This window comes from Gobio gobio (genome assembly GCF_949357685.1).
Source record: "Gobio gobio genome assembly, chromosome: 21".
Classification (NCBI taxonomy): Eukaryota; Metazoa; Chordata; class Actinopteri; order Cypriniformes; family Gobionidae; genus Gobio; species Gobio gobio.
In genome coordinates, this window is record NC_137117.1 from 36,490,044 (window position 1) to 36,512,911 (window position 22,868).

Here is a 22,868-nt window from a genome sequence, read left to right on the forward strand (position 1 = left end):
ACACGAGTATTTCCACCGTAAGCCTCCTCAGTGAGCAGGTGTCTTTCCCTTGGCAAGTCCCTGCCACCCCTAGGGTTAAAAATCCACCTTCGGCTGGTACCCTAGTGATCTTCCATATGCAGCCCTCAGCGGGTCATATGTGTATTCTCTAAGCCCTCCCTACGGTAGGCATCTTGGCATTCCCTCACTGGGATATGCTTCCCAGTGTACCTTGGTAATCCTGTGATAAGTGGGAGTCCTTCGTCCGGCACTGGATGACAGCTGAGTGGCGTTGTTGTATTGGAACCCCCATTCGTTAGTCACTAACGTACGTCGTAGTGACTGAACGAAAGGGAACGTCTCGGTTACGTATGTAACCCTCGTTCCCTGAGGAGGGAACGGAGACGTACGTTTCCTTTGCCACGTCAACTGTGCTGCACTGGAACGCGGAGTTCAGTCTTGGCTCCTGCAGCAGTAACATAATGCAGTAACATAACGTATATACATTCCTTATATACCCACGAGGTGGGGCGGAGTTACGCATGCAAATTCCGCATGCCCATGGCATTGGCACTGCCATTGGGCGCTGTTGAATACTCGAAGATGATTGGCTTCTAAGCGAAACCCCCATTCGTTAGTCACTAACGTACGTCTCCGTTCCCTCCTCAGGGAACGAGGGTTACATATGTAACCGAGACGTTTTCTGACTATTACTTCATATGAAACAAATTACCTTGGAGCGCTATTAAAATACACAGCACATTGCCAAAAGTTTGTGGACACCCCCCTTTAATAAATGCTACATAATACAATATCATTTTACATGTACATTTATTCATTTTAGAGGTTAAATTAATTTTAAAGAACCTTGTGCTTGCAATTTTGGGGCATCGTTTTTGGTGTCCACATATTTTTCCATGTAGTGTAAGAACTTGCAGATCATGCAGCAAAAATGAAAGCATGATAACCTTGTCATCTGTCTCTCCTCGATCCATCTGAGTCTGAACGTAAGTCATGAGAGAGTCAATAAGTTGCGGGCAGTTCCTCATGGATATCCTCTCCGCTTCGCTAGCGCAGCTGAGGTTTCTGTGAGAGCACAACCAACACTTAGCATTACAACAGAGAAAACTTTTACATTAATCATAGAAAACCACACAATGACCAAATGTGTGCTGTCGGAGGTGTCAAGAGTTCTGTCCAACCCAAGCAAGTAAACATCTTGTGATATGCCTCTGATAAGGAACATGATGTTATACATGCTGGTATGAAAACATGCATGAAACAACACAACAGCTTAGAGAAATCTGCTTATTGAATTATAAGACATCTCACAGACGAAACCGACTGCAGGTGGTTTAGTGTTTCTAAGCCGCTGCCAGGGGAGGAATTATTGTGTGTTAAACTTGACATCATACGATAATCTATTAAAGTGTCGGCAGACTATGATTGTACTGGAAGACTGGTGTATATTTAACTTTTTCCTCAACAAGACCAATCACAAAAGACTGGGCCATCTGACCAATCAGAGCAGAGTAGACCAATCACAACAGACTGGGCCATCTGACCAATCAGAGCAGAGTAGACCAATCACAACAGACTGGGCCATCTGACCAATCAGAGCAGAGTAGACCAATCACAACAGACTGGACCATCTGACCAATCAGAGCAGAGTAGACCAATCACACCAGACTGGGCCATCTGACCGATCAGAGCAGAGTAGACCAATCACAACAGACTGGGCCATCTGACCGATCAGAGCAGAGTAGACCAATCACAACAGACTGGGCTGTCTGACCAATCAGAGCAGAGTAGACCAATCAGGCTTGTGGGAAGGAGTGGTTTAGAGACACTGAATCCTTTATTTATGCATGTAAACCTGTTGTAGGAAACCTTCAAAATAGCATAATAGAGGCACTCTAAAACACTTCTAGAGGACTCGGGCAGTGCAACTCTCACCTTAAACAGCCGGCGGTGTTGAGGAAGACATCGGGGTCAATGTGTTTGTCCGTCGAATAGTTGTATGGCACCACAATGTTTTCTGTGAGCAGGGGCAGGGCGCTTCTGATCAGCTTTGGCTTCAGGTCATCAGCCGAGGACAGATTCCACAGCAGACCTGAACAGATCCGACAACATAGGGTCAAACTCTACACTTCACACTGGATTTTCTTTTTAAATGACTTTAGATAAATACATCAATATCAAAACCAACTCATGTCACTTTCTTTCATTTTAAACATAAAGGACACCGTTCACACACAGCAACACACATTCGATCATACAACAACACATCAACATGCTGAAGCACAGGCACGAGTCGAGGCAGAGTGGCACGTCTTACCAGTGAGTTGTTTCTGGGTTTCGGCTACGTCGGTGTTTCTGAGCAAGGTCAGAATGGCTTCTAGTCCTTCACAACTTTCCACCTGAAGCTTGTTATTGTTGTCTTTGAAAACCATGTTGCGCAGTGCAGCGGCGGCGGTCTGCTGCAGCCTTGAGTTGTCACTTTTCAGCAACAGTACAAGAGCAGGAATCCCTCCCAACTGACAAACCTTTAGTGACACCAAACAACACTTGTTATATAGTTTTTTATTTTTATTAAATTTATTTAAATATCATTATATAAACTCATAAGTATATTTAAGACAGACAGATGAATGGTTAGACAGACAGATGTACACCAGGGCTCCAGACTAACTTTTTTCACTTGGAGCACAGTGGCCCCCAACTGAAAATTTTAGGGGCACAACCAGAAATTTTAGGGGCGCACACCATAAATCAACATGCTAACCAAATCTACTAATTTCCACTGTATTACTAATAGGGATCGGTATCGTTAAGGTTTTAATGGTTTTACTACTCTTACTGATACTGCTTATTGATCCGGTACTTTAACAGTATTCTTACCGATTCTTTTTATTATACTTTTTTTTTTTTAATATATAAAAAAAAAAAACATAATTAAGAACATAATTAACATGGCTTTATAATCTGAAAAGTAAAATATATATAGCAAAAGAAACCGCAAAGTTTGAACAAAAATATAAAACATCTATTTGTAAATGGACCAGTGTGCAGGCATTCGGAAGGTCTACTAACATTAATATTACAGTAAAGAACAAACCTACAAAGAAATCTAATAAAGTAATGAAATGTAAAATAACACTGCATAGTTTTCACTGTATAAATTGATAGATTAATGCTTATAAAAGCTAAAGTTATTAATTCAAGAGATGTGAATATTTTCTATTTGCCTTTTGTTCGATTCGAATTAATGGCTCAATCGTCAGCAGGTTTATTAGACGCTGCCCCTTTAAGACCGATCGAATGTAGAACTAATAATATCATATTCTCCTATTTCTCCAAACTATTTACGCCCATTTAAGATATAAACTGTTAAAATAACTACTCTCCAATCCGGTCAATTTGACACCGGCTATTTGTTGTTATTTGATGGTTTAGACGCGCACACGAAGCCTAAAATATTAACTGCAAGTCGGTCCATTTCGCAGCACACACACATAAGCCGCCTTGAAGTTGGAAACAGCGTCTCTTGCGCGGATTATTGTGCATTTAATAGCTCTTTATTATCACACACATCCCGCAGTTTAGCAACAGTAGAGACTGCAGTTTACAACAATCACTGAATCTGACGTTTAGTTTAGGTTTAGGGAGAAATGACAGCGCAGCTGTGAAGGGAAGGATGAGCTCGACGAACACGGCTATAGGAATAGTTTTACCTCATATCATCTTTTTATAATTCTTGGAAGCCAAAATCGAAAATAAAATTAGATTAATATCACAGCACATCCCTAAAGTTTAAGTAGACTAAACTTCTGTGTAGTTCTCTTGGCCATCCTCACTCATTAAGCTGACTGTGGTGTTGTGTTCGCTGCAGCTCCACGTGAGAGCTCGCTCGCTTTCTCTCTCTCTCTCTTCTGGATTGCGAATGGCAAAAATGCATCACGGACAAATAATTTAATATTATCTCATATAGAAACGGCTGGCAAAGATAGAATTTGCCAGACATAACGTCTATCAATTATAATTAGTAAGTGTATTTTCTTAATTTATCCAGTACCGACAGCAGGCAAATTTACTGGTCGCACATGTGCGACTGGATGTAAAATTCAGTCGCACACTCTCAAATTTTAGTCGCAAAATGCGACCATTTAGTCGCACTCTGGAGCCCTGTACACTGATCAGCCACAACATTAAAGCCGCCTGCCTGATATCATTGAATGGATCTCCCTCGTGCTGCCACTACCGCTCCGATATGTCGAGGCATGGACTCTACTAGACCTCTGAAGGGGTCCTGTGGTATTTGGAACCAAGACATTGGCAGCAGACCCTTTAAGTCAGGGGTCTCAAACTCATTTTACCTGGGGGCTGCTAGAGGTAGACTCTGGGTCAGGCTGGGCCGCATCAAGTATTCCACATAAAAAGTGTTTCAAGCATTCCAAAAAAAAGTAGCACAACTGATTCAATCTTCTCAAGCTTTATTATTAACAGTTCTTCAACATGAATGTTTCTTCTGAAAATGAACTGTTCCTCTGAATTTGAACTAAATATAGCCTATAGAAATTAAATCATGTAATATGAAATAATGAATGGTTTTAATTGTATTTTAAATAATAGACTAATTCACAGCAAGGCCGTAACCAGGTCAAACAGAACAGTGAGAGAAATTCTACAGGGAGTGCAGAATTATTAGGCACGTTGATTTTCTGATCATATTTTTTTTCCAGGCACATTTGACCAATTCCAAACCACAGTAATCCTAATAACTACTATTGATTTAGTATTTAATAATGTATAAGTGATATATAATTGTTCATGAAGGCTGGAAATGAAAATCACCTTATATTCAGGTGTGCAGAATTATTAGGCATGTTTTCTTTTACAGATAAATTGAGCCAAAAAAGAGATTTAACTCAGACTGAAAAGTCAAAAAGTATTAAATGCCCATGAGAAGGATGCAATACTAATGCAAAACTAGACATTGGAGTTAAGGCGTGACCATTGGACAGTGAAATGCTCGTTGGGTCAGCAGGATCTGACAAAAACAGGTGGTGAAGAAAAGACACCTGTTAACTGCAAAAGAATGAAGAATTAAGGTGAAGAATTAAGGGTGAAACCATCAGGAACCCTTTAGTCTCCAGCGCCACCATTTTCCAGAGCTGCAACCTACCTGGAGTCTCCAGAAGTGCAAGGTGTCAGGATCTCAGAGACTTCAGTTAGGTAAAGAATCCTAAAAAATGACCCCCACTAGATAAGAATCACAAGCTGAAGTGTTGTAAAATACATGAAGAAGGTTTTTTTATAGGCTTTATGGACAGATAGGTTGAGAGTGACTCTTGAAGGACCAGCACCACATCCTCTAGTACCACTGTTTGAAGAATTCATCTTCCAGAATCTGGCAGTACGTTTTGGGAGTTCATTTTTAGTCCATCTCTGCAAAACGGACTTCAGGATGGACTAAAATGAACTCCCAAAACGTACTGCCAGATTCTGGAAGATGAATTCTTCAAACAGTGGTACTAGAGGATGTGGTGCTGGTCCTTCAAGAGTCATTCTCAACCTATAAAACCTATAAAGGCATTAAAAAACAGGCTTCATGTATTTTACAACACTTCAGCTTATGATTCTTATCTAGTGGGGGTCATTTTTTAGGATTCTTTACCTAACTGAAGTCTCTGAGATCCTGACACCTTGCACTTCTGGAGACTCCAGGTAGGTTGCAGCTCTGGAAAATGGTGGCACTGGAGACTAAAGGGTTCCTGATGGTTTCACCCTTAATTCTTCACCTTAATTCTTCATTCTTTTGCAGTTAACAGGTGTCTTTTCTCCGCCACATGTTTTTGTCAGATCCTGCTGACCCAACGAGCATTTCACTGTCCAATGGTCACGCCTTAACTGCAATGTCTAGTTTTGCATTAGTATTGCATCCTTCTCATGGGCATTTAATACTTTTTGACTTTTCAGTCTGAGTTAAATCTCTTTTTTGGCTCAATTTATCTGTAAAAGAAAACATGCCTAATAATTCTGCACACCTGAATATAAGGTGTTTTTCATTTCCAGCCTTCATGAACAATTATATATCACTTATACATTATTAAATACTAATTCAATAGTAGTTATTAGGATTACTGTGGTTTGGAATTGGTCAAATGTGATGGAAAAAAAATATGATCAGAAAATCAACGTGCCTAATAATTCTGCACTCCCTGTAGGTCTAAAGGCCTGTTCACACCGGGACAATTTCCGTGCGCGTTTATCGCGGCGTTTAAAGCCTCGTGACTAAAAAAGGGCGCCAATGTGAGTGTGCACACCGACGCGCAAAACGGCAGGCGTAAAAGCGTCATTTTTTAAAAAACACCTCGGGTTCGTTTTTTTATTTTGACGCGGCGCGTTAAAAACTGGCCGACCACTGAGATCGGCGCTTTTGTTCACATGCCTGGAGCTGCTGAAGTGACAGTAAAACACGACTTGATGGCGATCAAGCACAAAACAGTCTTGCCGAGCACACATTGATACGACGAAGAAGTAGTAAGTAGACAAAGAAGAAGATGAGCTGCTAATGCTGCTTGCCAGTTAGCAAAAAGTGTGTGAATGGTTTTGGCAAGCACGTAAATACTTTCTCTCCTCTTCTTCTGTGTGACAAGCGAGTGTCAGAAGCGTAAAGTGCCGCAGCACCACCTTGTGTACCGGGAGCACTATCTACTGATAGCATCGCCAGTGAAAATCGCTTGGGTGTGAACACTCAAGACGCGCCGAAAACCGCTGACGATATTCGTCCCGGTGTGTACAGGCCTTAATTCTAGTTGGGAAATAGTCTTTTTGGGACTATTTGTAAACAATATTTGCATTAATTTGCATCAGATATATTAGTCCCGATATTCTTCGCATGAGTGAATAAATACATAGATCCGCAAAAGACTTTAGAATTCTCTAGTGGTCTGGTGGTAGAATTTTTGTCAACCGTGTCAAAGGTTCCGGGTTCTAATCCGCTCTCATATCTTTTTTCTTCATTAAAATCAAAGATGTTCATCAATGATTGTATAATAAGACCATGGACACGTTTGCATTTTGTTTTGTGATTTCACCGGAAAGAATAGAGTCTCTCTCAGCAACGGCATTAAGCGATAGATTGACGCGCTCGTCTGTGTGTGATGACTGTGCAGTTACACAAGCCAAAAGAGAACGTAAACCCTGCATACTTTGATTTGATTGGCCATCTCAATCATTTTGACATTGAGGAGCGTTGTTAGACCACATTCGTTTCGACTGTCTGATCAGCTTCGTTCGTCTGTTCCTGTCAATCATGCAGTGTCGACCAATTATACTGCACGATGGAGGGGCGAGCCAACTCTCTCGCTCTCACACACACACACAAAGGAGGCAGCAAGTGCTACACACGCAACGACTCAGCAAAAAGGTGTTTTTCAGAGCAACGCGTGGGCCGCACAAACACTTAACTTTGAAGTCAAGAAGGGGGCCACACCAACGGGCCACGAGTTTGAGACCCCTGCTTTAAGTCCTGTGGGCTGCGAGGTGGAACCACAGTGGATCGGATGGTCCAGTGTTGACACTCACTTGCCATTGTAGGCGCTTTCGGCAGTGGACAGGGGTCATCATGGGCATTTTCAGGGCTCATCAGTGCGAACATTTCACTTGCATTTGCTACTAAAAATAGATGTGTGCGAACTGTAAAATGTATTTTCGGAGCACGAATATGTAAGATCTTAAATGTAAGATCATAAAATCTGTGACAGCGTGTTTTATATATATAAATGCAGAAAACCAAATTTTTCAACTTACAAAAAAAGTATGCGTCAAGCCCTGACTTTGAGCTACGCAGCCCTTAGCATCAAACTGCGATGCACTGTGTGTTATGACCATTCTATCATGGCCAGCATTACGTTTTTCAGTAGACGGGCTAGCCTTCACTCCCCACATGCATCAGTGAGCCTTGGGCACCCATGACCCTGTCGCCAGCTCACTAGTTGTCCTTCCACAGTTTTCTTGCTTCCAAAACATGAAATTCAAAAACGGACAGTTCACTTGCAGCCTAAAATGTTGTGGCCGATCACAATGGAACAATATGGATGGATGGATTGATGGATAGATGGATTGATGGATAGATAGATAGATAGATAGATAGATAGATAGATAGATAGATAGATAGATAGATAGATAGATAGATAGATAGATAGATAGATAGATAGATAGATAGATAGATAGATAGATAGATAGATAGATAGATAGATAGATAGATAGATAGATAGATAGATAGATAGATAGATAGATAGATAGATAGATAGATAGATAGATAGATAGATAGATGAGGCAGTTTCCTGACCTCTTGTTTGGCTGTTTCATCAGTGAAGGTGTGGTGCTGTATGAATGAAGCTCCACACAGCGGATGTTCCACATCCGCGAGTGTCAGATAATACACTGCTTCCTGCAGAGTGATGTCAGGCATTGCTCCAGTGGCACCATTCGCACTGAACCATGTTTTTGAAACATGTAAAAGACATACAATCAAAGTTGAAAAAAAAAACAATAATTTAAATATGTTCATTTGCTAAAAGTGATTTTTTTAGGTGCACACTAACATACAGACGATGCTCACTTTACAGCGCCTAGTACTTTATGTTGAAATTGACATTTCATATTGGCACATTAAACATAACACATACAAACATTGGCAACACTTTACATAATGCCTTTATGTATAATGCATTTGAAAAGAATATTTAATGCATTAATTGTGCCTTGTAATGCATTGTATGTGAATAATTGTAACCACAGTTATAATGCATTAAAACACTGTTCTGTGTTTTCTGTGAATATTATAATGCCTTTTAACTTTGGTTACAATTATTTATGAAAAGATATAATGCATTATAACGTACATCATGAATACCATTATAATGCATTATAAAGTGTTGCCAAAATATCTATATCAAATGTTTATATCAAGCATCTGATGTGCTTTTGCATAGTGCTTTTAGTACAAGTAAACTTAATAGGGATGTAGATGTTTGTGTTTTTTTGCCGAAAGACATTGCCTGCACACTCACCCTGATGTTTCTGATTTGCTCTTGGTCGTGGTGACTTTTGTCACTGTCTGTGATTGGCTGGAGGAAGGCGTGATGTTTGCAGACGGTGATTGGCTGCCGCTGACCAGCATGTTATTCTCCAGCCTTATAGATTGACCAGTTGTGCGGTATCGCACGGTAGATGCCCTTTGCTTGGACTTTTGGATATATGTGCCAGCTGTCTTATTCAAGGAAGGGTCACTGCCACTGTGCTTCATCCCATTGGATTGAGACGCCACATTCCAGTTCCTCTGACTTCTCACCGTGTGGCGCGCAGACATGCTGCGACCAGTCTGGGCAAATAAAAATCAAAAATCAAAAGTGCTAATGGATTAGGAAAAATTAGGAATAAGATACAATTATATTTATTATCAATATTTATATTCATACAACATACAAATTCAATACAAGAACTTGACCAAAATTTACCAAATAAATGTTGTGATGTTATTTCCATTAAGAGGTGCATCAATGGTCAAGATCTTGTATTGACAATTCAGTCTCAATGACAAAGTCTCCTCAGCACATCCCAAAGACTCTCATTGAATCTGGACTCAGAAGGCCCTATCATACTAGCCTGGCTCCGCCCTCCTACCTACTTCCGCTCAATTTTCATATATTCTTAGGTTTTCTCCAAACAAATTTTTACCGGTCCGATCAGCGAACAGAGGGAGTGGCTGAGAACGATGACGTTGATGTCGTGCGCTAGTTTGAGTTGTAGTTCAGTAATGGCGGCGGAGAAAGATGCGAGCGAAGCCATTCATTCTGTTGTGGCAACACTGCCAAATATCCAGAAGTTAAAGCCGGAGCAAGAACAATCTTTGCAGAGTTTTGTTGGTGGCCATGATGTTGTGTCCCGGGAAAAGTTTGATTTTCCAGCTTGCTCCGTTAGTGGTGAAGGAGTTGCTGAAGCCCCGGTAATTGTTTCTCGAGCGGTCGGAAGGTATTGTCATCATTTACAGGGGCTAGACAGTGATTTTATTGCCGTCTGTCTCCCACCACCCGCGTAAAAATCCCCGGTAACAATTGAACGCTCTCCATTGACTTTGCATTGCGTGAGGCTGCCTCCTTGTCATTTCGGATTTATAACAAAAAACAGAACAATGTCTAAAAGCGGATATGTGACAAAGTGTACAGCAAACAAGCTAAACAAAACCCAGAACCAAAAACCCAGAAGTTTTATAAGCTGTTGACACAAAAAAGGACACAAAAGTGTATACAGGCCATTGAGACAGAGCACGACACGTATTACACTGAGAACTACACCCACTGGAGGGGAACGTAATCAGAGACAGGAAATATAATATATAAAACTGACATTTGGATATTTGACTTAACAGTGACAAAAGGTTTACTACACACATAGGCACACTGAGTGTCACGATCCTAAAATTGACCCATTCTTCCTGCTGATGCTTCACGTCTTATTGCGTGTATCCACTTTTGTGTCCATAAAAGCTCGTTTTTTTTGGGGTCGACAGCTTATAAAAACATATTTTTGTGTTTTTTAGCTTGTTCGCTGTACACTTTGTCACATAGCAGTTTTAGACATTGTTCTGTCCGAAATGACAAGGAGGCCGCTTCACGCAATACAAAGTCAATGGAGAGCGTTGGATTGTTTCCCCCCCGGTGTGGGCATGGCCTAAATTCGCTCTGTCTCTATACGCACAACCGGCGAAATGTCATAGAATGTCTCTGAACAGATTCATGCCCACTTTTAGGGGAAAATAAACTAGACTCCCATAGACTTCAATACAAAATAGCGGCACAAAACTACGTCCGTACACAGCCGGCAGGCTTGAATAACTTAAGAAATCACCAATATTAAACATGTCAAGTAAAACCCCAAATCAGAAAAAGTTGGGACAGTATGGAAAACGCAAAAAAAAAAAAAAAGAAGAAGTGATTTCTACATTTACTTTGACTTGTATTTCATTGCAGACAATATGAACACAAAATATTTCATGTTTTGTCTGGTCAACTTCATGTCATTTGTAAATATGCATCCTTTCCTGTCATTCAGACCTGCAACACATTTCAAAAAGAGTTGGGACAGGAAAGCATTTACCACTTTGTAATGTTGCCATTCCTTTTCACAAAACTTAAAAGACGTTTAGGGACTGAAGACACCAAGTGATGAAGTGTTTGAGGTGAAATTTTGTCCCATTCTTCCTGCAAACAAGTCTTAAGGTGGGCAACAGTACGGGGTCTTCGTTGTCGCATTTTGCGCTTCAAAATGCGCCACACATTCTCTATTGGAGACTGGTCGGGACTGCAGGCAGGCCAGTCAAGTACCCGTACCCTCTTCCTCCGCAGCCAGGACTTTGTAATGTGTGCAGAATGTGGTTTTGCATTGTCTTGATGAAATATGCATGGACGTCCCTGGAAAAGATGTCTTCTCGAAGGCAGCATATTATGCTCTAAAATCTCTATGTACTTTTCAGCATTAATGGTGCCTTCACAGAAGTGCAAGTTACCTTTGCCAAGGGCACTGACACAACCCCATACCATGACAGACCCTGGCTTTTGGACTTGTTGCTGGTAACAGTCTGGATGATCCTTTTTTTCTTTGGTCCGGAGCACACGGCGTCCATTCCTCCCAAAAAATACCTGAAATACTGATTCATCTGACCACAGTACACGTTTCCACTGTGTGATGGTCCATCCCAGATGCCTCCGAGCCCAGAGAAGTCGACGGCGCTTCTGGACACTGTTAACATAGGGCTTCCTTTTGGCACAGTACAGTTTTAACTGGCATTTGTGGATGTAACTACGTATTGTGGTACTTGACAAAGGTTTGCCAAAGTAGTCCTGAGCCCATGTGGTGATATCGCTTATAGATGAATGACGTTTCTTGATGCAGTGCCGCCTGATGGATCGGAGATCACGGTTGTTCAGCTTAGGCTTGCGTCCTTGTCCTTTACGCACTGAAATTCCTCCAGATTCCTTGAATCTTTTAATTATGTTATGCACTGTTGAATGTGAAATATCCAGATCTCTTCCTATCTTTCTTTGAGGAACATTGTTTTTAAACATTTCAATAATTTTCTCACGCATTTGTTGGCAAACTGGCGATCCTCTGCCCATCTTTGCTCCTAAAGGATTAGACCTTTCTTGGATGCTGCTTTTGTACCAAATCATAATTACAATCACCTGTTGACATCACCTGTTTCAAATCACATCATTATTTAACCATTTTACCTCATTACTAGCCCTAAATTGCTCCTGTCCCAACTTTTTTTGAAATGTGTTGCAGGTCTGAATGACAGGAAAGGATGCACGTTTACAAATGACATGAAGTTGACCAGACAAAACATGAAATATTTTGTGTTCATATTGTCTGCAATGAAATACAAGTCAAAGTAAATTTAGAAATCACTTCTTTTTTTTTATTTGCGTTTTCCATACTGTCCCAACTTTTTCTGATTTGGGGTTGTAATTATATGTCCACCCTGCCTGCCATAGAGTGGGAAAGATACATCCACACACTTTATTTGGTCAATTTAAAAAGAGGTGTCTTACCCGGACATTTACTCGTACCTCATCGAGTCAACAGGTAAGCCACTGAATTATTTAACTTCGCTTTTGAATCATGAAGTACGGATGATGCTATCGGAAGCTAAGTCAGGCTAGTTAATTATGGCTGGACAGAAAAGTGCACTCAGTACTCTAAATATAAAGACATAATATATACATTTAAAGATGTTTACTAGCAAAAACGATGTAAAATCATTCACTTGTTACACCAATGTGACGCTGGGTGAATGAAGGGACATGTTTTTAAATTGGCCAAATTAAGTTTGTGGATGTTTCTTTCACGCTCTTGGCAGGTAGGCTGGACATATAATTACTTGACATGTTTAATCTGAGAGATTTCTTAAGTTATTCAAGCCTGCCGGCTGTGTACGGACGTTGTTTTGTGCCGCTATTTTGTATGGAAGTCTATGGGAAGTCTAGTTTATTTTCCCCTAAAAAGGGCCGTTGACGAAATTAACGGTTAAGTTCCCGGATGTGCCGGTAGTCCGTATGTGAGAAACAGAGGCGAACGACACACGACATACGTCACGACCAAACGTTAGCGATCGGTTATGGCAGATCCAGAGTGGCTCTGGGCAGATCCAATAGTTTTAAACTTCAACAGAGTACCCGCCTTCAAGGAAGTAAACGCTTGTCAATGAAGATTGGCCAGACTCTCTGTACAAATGAAATGTACAAGAGTCTGGTATGACCAGGCTACTATCATACACCTGGCGTAATGCGACGTCACGACGCAAGTGTTTCTTACTAGTTTCAGCCCGACGCAGTTATCATTTTCAGCAAATGCACTCGCAGCCGTCTGTTCGCCCATGGGCGTGCTGGTATGAAAACGAGGGCATTGTTGACGTGGTGCTATTTTGAAAGCGGTATTTTTTTGTGTTATATACGTTAGTAATATGCGCCTTTAGGCAGGTTCACAACGCTCGTACACTGTGCTTATCACACACACAGGGACGTGCAGCAGCACACACACCTTTTTAACATATAAAAAATAAAAGGATTACAATGTAAAAGTTGATTATCGTGTACATAAAGATAAAAATGCCTACATGTCATAATGGATAGTCACTGCATGTATGAGAATTACCTATTTGCAGTAATGACGAATGAAAATTGGCTACTTATTTGACCAATCGTGGCAATACACACATGTATTTAAACTGACTCGTCAGGTTGAGGGTGTCTATATTCCGCCAAGTAAATAGTCAACCCGCCATGGTGCAAGCGCAACTGGCTTTTAAAGGGAGACTCTGATTGGTTTATTGCACATTACGCCCCAAAACACACCCATGACTCATTAGGAGACTGTACAACCCTTTTAGACCGTGAATCTGGCGCACAGACCGTTTTATCTGTCTTTAAACAAGAAAAAGTGGATATGGGCACGCCCTAAGTGCACCTGCAACGTGCGCTTCAGACAATGCGCTCAGATCGGTAAAATAGGGCTCATTGTGTTGATGTTGAACTTAATTAGAGCTGTAATTACATGGCGGTAATTTATAAATATAGGTACAATGTAATAACATGTATGTACACAATAAGTGTAGTGCATCAAATTATTCGTTTAAATGTCAGTACATAGTAGTTAAGGACGCTTAATATAAAGTGGGTCATTTTTTTAAGCAATCACATGAATTCTTCAGTACAAAAATGTGAAAATATTTGGAGTTTTGCTCCATGTAAAATGGGCACTGCCAAGCAAAGTCTCCTGATAACATGTATAATGTGTTATAGTTATGCTGTGCTTTCAAAACAGTGTGCGTTAAGTCGCGCTCACACTAGACTTTGAGCATGTGACATTTACAGACACTGCAACGGTACTTTCCCACAGCATTCAAACAGGCTCGGATAACTGCTAAAGAAACCAGACTTACACAAGACTGCCCTGCTCTGAGACTGGCAAGAGCAACTTCGGTAACTGCATTTTTCCTGTTTGATTTAGGTCATATAAAAAAAATCAATGATTTACTGGTCAAATGAGTATAGACACACAATGTTTCACATCCCTGGCATATTGTGTTTCTTTGGCAACTGGCCACTAACACCCCTCAGCTGAAGAGGAACGTTATTGCAAATCATTAACTTTAACCCACAGATTTATGGTCTGTTGATTTACAGTATCAATATCCTGGAGCTGTGAAATAGTTACTTTTTAAAATTTAAACAACAGGACAAAACATCTAATGTACTCTAGATCAAGATAAACATAAAAGGAGATATAAAATCACTCTCCAATTACCTTGTTTACATGGAACATAAAGATCTATACAAGATCTTTATAAAACAATGAATTACTTAGCACAGAAAAGTGTAATTTAACGCGGTGTTCGCATGAAAAAAAAAAAAAGATTAATACACTGTAGGTTTATGCTAGTTATCTTAATATCTAGAAATCTGAATATGAGCCTAACTGGCTTAGATTACCGGTAATCACGATAAAATGTTTACATGATACATATATAACTGGAATATGGACACAATTTTTTTTTTTTGGACACATTTCTCAATACTTGGGTCACTTTTTCAAAACTCTTCACACAGCTCTCATAACCAACTTTCATCTTGGCACAGCAAATCAAGCCATTCTTCCTTAACACTAGCAAAGTTTGCCAACCAACAAACACACACTCAAAAAAACACAGATCCATGAAAGCAAGCTGTTTTCCACCGCCAGGCCAGTAGATGGCGATGTAACATTGTAAAGAAACAATACACCCCATCTAGACTGAACACATATACCGGTAGGGACCTATTTGAACAATCTAAGCACATGGTCTGAAGAACTTAACACTGTGCACTTAGGGTGTGTATGAATCCACTTATGCTAGTTTAACGACAGAAAAATTGGTCTGCGCGCCCGGCACATGGTCCAAAAGGGATGCCAAAAATGCGCCTGAATACACCTAGTTTTCAGTCCAGCACGTCTGGCACCACATTGCGCCGGGTGTATGATAGGGCCCAAAGACTGAAGACATAATATGCACATACATGACGTCACTGATTTCACAAATCTACACAAAAAACGATAACGGTCTCATCAAGTTTGCGGCCCCCAAAATGCTGTTAAATGAACAGTCAAAACATGCAAACGGCCCCTTAAACTAAAAAAATCTCACACCATTCCTGCCGCTCTTATCTGGGACGAAACAAAAGCCGGTCTGATCAAAGTAAAACTACAAAATACTATGAAGTCATAATAAATGGCCCTGCTGCAGATTTTCCCTTGAATCTTGCAATAATAAACATACACTATCATCTCTTTTGAAGTTGCCGTTTCGTGCAGAACAATAGAGTGTAATAAAACAATCATTAAACATAGTAAGCACCCTCCTTTCCTAGAGCAACGTCTACAGAACAAATGCCAAAGCACAGAGCGACAGAGCACATGAGTATACACACAGGGAACAAAACTGCCCATGATGAAAACAGCTTATGAAACATTCAGAATTATGTTTTTTGAAAATGTAAAAATGCAGAAAGTTTTCTGTGATGGGTAGGCTTAGGGTTAAGGGATAAAACCGTTTGTACAGTATAAAAATTATGTCTAAGGAATGTCCCCATAAAACATGGAAATCCAGCATGTGTGTGTCACATTTAAATGATAAACAATGTATAGCCTATGAACAGTATTTTAGTATTTCGCCTGTCAGTTTGTGTGTCTGATCCTGGTAAACCCTACGAATTTGAAAATAAGAGCATGAGAGTGTGTGCGTGTCTGTGTGCGTGTGTGAGAGAGAGTGTGTGTGTGTGTGTGTGTGTGTGTGAGAGTGTGTGTTTGTGTGTGTGTGCGTATGTGTTTGCGTTGGTGTGTGTCTGTGTGTGAGAGGGTGTGCGTTTCTGTGTGTATGAGAGTGTGTGTGTGTACCCGTGTGCGTGTACACGTGTGTGTATGTACGCACGTCGGTATGTGTGTGTGTGCGTATGGTCCTGGTAAACCTACAAATTTGAAAATAAGAGTAAGAGAGAGTGTGTGTGTGTCTGTGTGTGTGTTTGCGTTGGTGTGTGTCTGTGTGTGTGAGAGTGTGCATTTCTGTGTGTGTGTGTGTGTGTGTGTGTGTGTGTGTGTGTGTGTGTGCGCGTGGTCCTGGTAAACCTATATATTTGAAAATAATAGTATGAGAGTGTGTGTATGTGTGTGAGTGTGCGTGTGTGTGTGTGTGAGAGTGTGTGTTAGTGTTTCTGTCTGTGCATGTGTGCATGTCTGCATCTGTGTGTCTACACGTGTGTGTGCATGCGTGGGTATGTGTATATGTGTGTGTGTGCGTGTGTGCGCGCGCGTGCGTGCGTGCGGTCCTGGTAAACCCTACAAATTTGAAAATAAGAGTATGAGAGTGAGTGTGAGTGTGTGTGTGCGTGTGCGTATGTGTTTGCGTTGGTGTGTGTCTGTGTGTGAGAGGGTGTGCGTTTCTGTGTGTATGAGAGTGTGTGTGTGTACCCGTGTGCGTGTACACGTGTGTGTATGTACGCACGTCGGTATGTGTGTGTGTGCGCATGGTCCTGGTAAACCTACAAATTTGAAAATAAGAGTAAGAGAGTGTGTGTGTGTGTCTGTGTGTGTGTTTGCGTTGGTGTGTGTCTGTGTGTGTGAGAGTGTGCATTTCTGTGTGTGTGTGTGTGTGTGTGTGCGCGTGGTCCTGGTAAACCTATATATTTGAAAATAATAGTATGAGAGTGTGTGTATGTGTGTGAGTGTGCGTGTGTGTGTGTGAGAGTGTGTGTTAGTGTTTCTGTCTGTGCATGTGTGCATGTCTGCATCTGTGTGTCTACACGTGTGTGTGCATGCGTGGGTATGTGTATGTGTGTGTGTGTGTGTGTGTGTGCACGTGCGTGCGTGCGGTCCTGGTAAACCCTACAAATTTGAAAATAAGAGTATGAGAGTGAGTGTGAGTGTGTGTGTACGTGTCTGCATCTATGTGTATGCGTGTCTGTGTATGCGTGGGTATGTGTGTTTGTGTGTACGTGCGGTCTTGAAAATAAGAATATGAGAGTGAGTGTGTGTGTGTGTGTGTGAGTGTGTGTGTGTGTGTGTGTGTGTGTGTGCGTGTCTGCATCTATGTGTATGCACGTGTGTGTGCGTGTCTGTGTATGCGTGGGTATGTGTGTGTGTGTGTGTGTGTGTGTGCGGTCCTGAAAATAAGAATATGAGAGTGAGTGTGTGTGTGTGTGTGTGTGTGTGTGTGTGTGTGTGAGTGGGCATGTTTTTGTGAAATATCAGGACACAAATGTGTATAATGACATGGGTATGACATAGGTATTACAAAAAGAGGGTGAAATATGAGGACGTTCCCCATGTCCTCACTTTCAAAATGCTTATAAATCATACAGAACAAGTTTTTTTTCACAGAAAGTGAACTGCACAGTCTCCTGTGAGGGCTAGGTTTAGGGGCAGGGGCAGTGTAAGGGGATAGAAAATACGGTTTGTACGGTATAAAAACCATTACGCCTATGGAATGTCCTCACATTTCACAAAAACAAACATGTGTGTGTGTGTGTGTGTGTGTGTGTGTGTGTGTGTGTGTGTGTGTTGGGTAGGTTTAGGGGCAGGGGCAGTGTAAGGGGATAGAAAATACGGTTTGTACGGTATAAAAACCATTACGCCTATGGAATGTCCTCACATTTCACAAAAACAAACATGTGTGTGTGTGTGTGTGTGTGTGTGTGTGTGTGTGTGTGTGTGTGTGTGTGTGTGTGTGTGGTGTGCGCGTGCGTGCGGTCCTGGTAAACCCTACAAATTTGAAAATAAGAGCATGAGAGTGAGTGTGAGTGTGCGTGTCTGCATCTATGTGTATGCACGTGTGTGTGCGTGTCTGTGTATGCGTGGGTATGTGTGTGTGTGTGGTCCTAGTAAACCCTACAAATTTGAAAATAAGAATATGAGAGTGAGTGTGTGTGTGTGTGTGTGTGTGTGTGTGTGTGTGTGTGCGTGTCTGTGTGTCTGCATCTATGTGTATGCACGTGTGTGTGCGTGTCTGTGTATGCGTGGGTATGTGTGTGTGCATGCGTGCGGTCCTGGTAAACCCTACAAATTTGAAAATAAGAGTATGAGAGTGAGTGTGAGTGTGTGTGTGTGTGAGAGAGAGTGTGTGTGTGTGTGTGTGTGTGTGTATGTGTGTCTGTGTGCGGCGTGTCTGCATGCGCACGTGTGTGTCTGTTTGTGTGTGTGTGTCTGCGTCTGTGTGTCTTCTTGGGCGTGTGTGTGTCTGTGTGTGTGTGTGTGTGTGTGTGTCTGTGGTCCTGGTAAACCCTACGTTCCAAATGGACATTTTTGGTCCCCATGATGAAAACAGCTTATGAAATAATTTCATAATAATTTTTTTTGAAAATGTAAGAATGCAGAAAGTTTTCTGTGATGGGTAGGCTTCGGGTTATGGGATAAAACAGTTTGTACAGTATAAAAATTATGTCTAAGGAATGTCCCCATAAAACATGGAAATGTGTGTATCACATTTAAATGATAAATAATGTATAGCCTATGAACAGTATTTTAGTATTTTGCTGCAGTCTCTGGTATTTTGTTGTTGTTGTTGTTGTCTCTTTCGTTTCGTTTTCTACTGTGAAACAATGTCCCGGGCCAGTGTTGCCACCTTGTAGAACAACTGATTAGTGCGAAACAATTTCAGTGCGCATGTGCGACCTGCGTGTACAAAGTAATCGTGCGACTGTGATATGAGAACTGAACTGAGCTGGACGATGACATACAACAACAGCAGAAATGCATAATTTTCCTGTTATCACTGTAAAGCTGCTTTGAAATAATCTGTATTATATAAAGCGTTTATAAATAAAGGTGGCTTGACTTGACTCTGATAAATTGTGCATTTGCATTTTTATTCAATGAAACTAATGTAAAGCTAATAATTTATAGCATTCTTTTATTAAATCACACTTTATGCATTAAAAACGGCCAACACACTACTTCATCAAACGTGAAAAAGTCCATCTGACAAAAGGATTTTTTTCTAATTTAGTAATACTAGGTCAGTTTGATAATAAGGCAATGGTTTTTCTGAATAATCCTAAGGTCACATGGAGGAGCAGAGTTGTGACAGTGTGACCTCTCTAACACATATCTGACATGACAGTGAATAGGCAACAATCATAAATCGCTGCTGTCAAGCAGTACAGTATATCTACTGTAAATCACGCTGCTGAGCACACCGTGTGTGTGTGTGTTTGTGTGAAGTCTTTACCATTTTGCTCTGGCTCGATTTCATGCTGGAGTTGCTAAATTTGAAGAGCGTGCCGTTCATTTTTGCAGGCGAGAACTGGAATTTAGGCTCACTGAACTCAGTCGTTGACGCCGGAGCTGTAAGGGGCAAACAAAACACTGAGACTTTAGGAAATGTACAGTTAAACAATCATTTCAAAAGAGTCACACACACACTATAATTTGATAGCTTATTTCTCTAAATAGATACATTATTATTTGTCCTAACCCTTCTTTAAAACTTTCATTAACAGAAGTAACAAACACTATTCGATTAGCGCTCTCCATCTCAAACTATTTTAAACTTTCTAATACATGCAGTTTTATGACTACATATTAATTGAGGAACTACTTGTAAGTTATTTTGATCCATCAAAGGAGTATTAAATATATGTGAACACGTCAAAGAAATACATACAGCACTGAAAACACACTTTCTCTTACACGCATACACTAGCGAACATTACTTGATAAAAATGCATCAGCTCATTTTTAGCTCATGATAACTCATATCCATATCCAACAGACACATCTTTTCATTTTAATGATGTATTAGTAAATGTTGAAACTAACCAAGATTATAATAATATTTCTCTGTTAGTTCATGTTAACTAATGTAGTTATCATATGTTCGCAAATGGCTCCTTATTGTAAAGCATTACCATATTAATAACATTTAATAACATAACATCTGAATGAAAAAAGGTTCACTTTATGGTTTGTCAGCAACCCACACTCAAAAATGAAATGTCATGTTTGAGCGCACAACGAATGTTTTTTTATGCGTTATTATGTATTTCCATTCAAAAAATTTAAGTCTTTTAAAGACATATTTTTCCCAATAATTGTTCCTTTTTCCCTTATACTTTCTTTTCCTTTTGATGTTTTGAATACCACCACTAACGCATAAAAACACATAATTAAAACAATAAACAATGAGTACAAAATTAATGTTTTTACTTAAAAAATAAAGAAATCTTAAATAAAAAAGTTAAAATTCACACACACACACATATATATATGTATATTAGAGGTGTAACGATACACTCGTGTCACGATACAATACATATTGTGATATTTTAAGCCAAAATAAAGGAGGTTTTTTTTTATTAATATTATTGTATTATTATCAGGAGCCACAAATATTCCCCCATTGCATTATTATACATTATATTCAACATCATATATAGTCGTTTAATGTAGTAAATCTCACTGAAACTATATATATTTATTAATAATACAGAAATGTTTGTTAATGACTTGCTCGTGAAAGTTATTATGCTACCAAAAATACGATGAAATAGAGTTGAGCAAGACATTATTCTCTTATTAAAATAGCAAAAATCCTAGAGATATTAAAAGCAATAGCATGCAAATCAGCAAACGTCAGATCTAGACTGTGCGTCATTTCTAAACACTGGGTGGATCCCGATATTATATCCGTGCCTCAAAGCCTATAGTTAGCTGCCTATTTAGACAGCATTTTGAAAATAGAAATGCTGGCCATCATAGGCCCAGAAAAATAATGTCAAGTTACAGTTACAGTATATTCCTGGCTAATGGCTGCTGCGCTGTCAGTCATTTTTACAGTTTATCAATGAAATGGCGCCTGTACAGTGTGACCTCAGACACAGATAAGTGTCAGCGTTACAGTAATCTCTTGTATACTTACAGATTAACAATGCAATGTCACAAAGTACACTGGTGCCTTCCCAGCATGCACTGTGGCATGCATACATTTTAATATGTGAACCCTTGTGGAAAAAGTACAATTTAAATCATTATGTTTAATAATCTTTTGTCAGACTTTAAGGAAGTACACTTGACTAACATACTAAAGCACATGTAATGTACTTAATAATAATGTGAACTGTAGTGAGTTATGAGATATTACATTTAAAGTTAATATTTGAAATGTGCATTACAAATGCATAATTACAATTTTATTTAAATGCATGACGCAAGTAGAAATTACATTTACGTATATTTTTAAAACATATTTCAATATTAAGTAATTATCTAAAAGTGAACTTAAGTTTGACTACATGCATTTAATATAAATTTTAACTAAAATACATTTTCATTTATGCAATTATTAAGTTCTTTAGTATATTCTTTTACCGTACATTAGATTATGCGCTGTCAATCATGATTTTAAAACACAAATAACCACTACATGATATGGTTATTTTTTATACAGTAATTTGTATGACACAATGACCTGGACGTGATTTCACAGTTCATTTTCCAAACTGTAAGAACTTAATATTTAATGTTACAGTGCCACATACTGTATTATTAAGGATGCATGCAGAATTTTGGGCAAAACGTGCCTATAATGAATTAGGTCCCAAAAATAAAATGCTTCGAGCTCAAGATTGAGAGACACACCCCTGTCAAAGACTCTTGTGTTAGTGATATTAATTACAAATGAATGCAGCTTTGCCTCAAAGACCTGCTTCAACTTGCTTATGAAAAAGTGTTTTCATGCTGTAAAACATCTCAATTCATCATCTGTTTCTTTTTTGCATGGGCTTTTTATATATAGTTTTGCTTAAAAGTTGAGGTAACTCCAAGTCAGATAACTTAGACTGGACAAATCAACACAGTAGGTTAGTTTGCTAATATAAATACATAGCTATAGTAGGCTATATTGCCAAACAAACATGCAGCTTTGCTAGTGAAGTTTATTAAAGTTTCACGTTGATTGACGTTCAATATATTATGTATTATTTATGCGCAAATAAACCGCAGACGTACTTGTTGGCGACGGAATGGAGTCACTCTTGACCATCTTCGACTTGCTTCTCTTGATGCTGTTCACCTGCTCCCGCACGCGCTGCTGTCCCGTGCGCTGTTTCTTGTCGGACGGCAGGACCAGCGAGGTGTCCTCCGTCGAGAAGGTGCTCATAGCCGAGCGAATCGGCTCGGCAGTCATCGCTGCTGTCAGTGGTTCTGCTCGCACCTTCGGTCAAACCCCACAGGCTATCTTCCGACAACACGGAGCTCCTGTGTGGCTGCGCAGACTGACAGATAGTTCGCGCACT

At 40.1% G+C, this 22,868-nt stretch overlaps 1 protein-coding gene across 1 annotated transcript in view; it reads right to left on the reverse strand.

Moving 5' to 3' along the window:
• The window catches only part of pkp1a (plakophilin 1a), a 50,468-nt gene extending 27,600 nt beyond the window's left edge, over positions 1-22,868 (reverse strand). The window contains exons 1-7 of the mRNA XM_079802962.1: positions 22,582-22,868; positions 19,805-19,920; positions 9,060-9,370; positions 8,336-8,480; positions 2,318-2,525; positions 1,936-2,092; positions 948-1,065 (exon numbers count right to left, since the gene is read on the reverse strand). Of these exons, the coding sequence (XP_079659088.1) occupies positions 948-1,065; positions 1,936-2,092; positions 2,318-2,525; positions 8,336-8,480; positions 9,060-9,370; positions 19,805-19,920; positions 22,582-22,759 (1,233 nt within the window). The 5' untranslated portion in view covers positions 22,760-22,868. The remainder of the gene's footprint in view (positions 1-947; positions 1,066-1,935; positions 2,093-2,317; positions 2,526-8,335; positions 8,481-9,059; positions 9,371-19,804; positions 19,921-22,581) is intronic.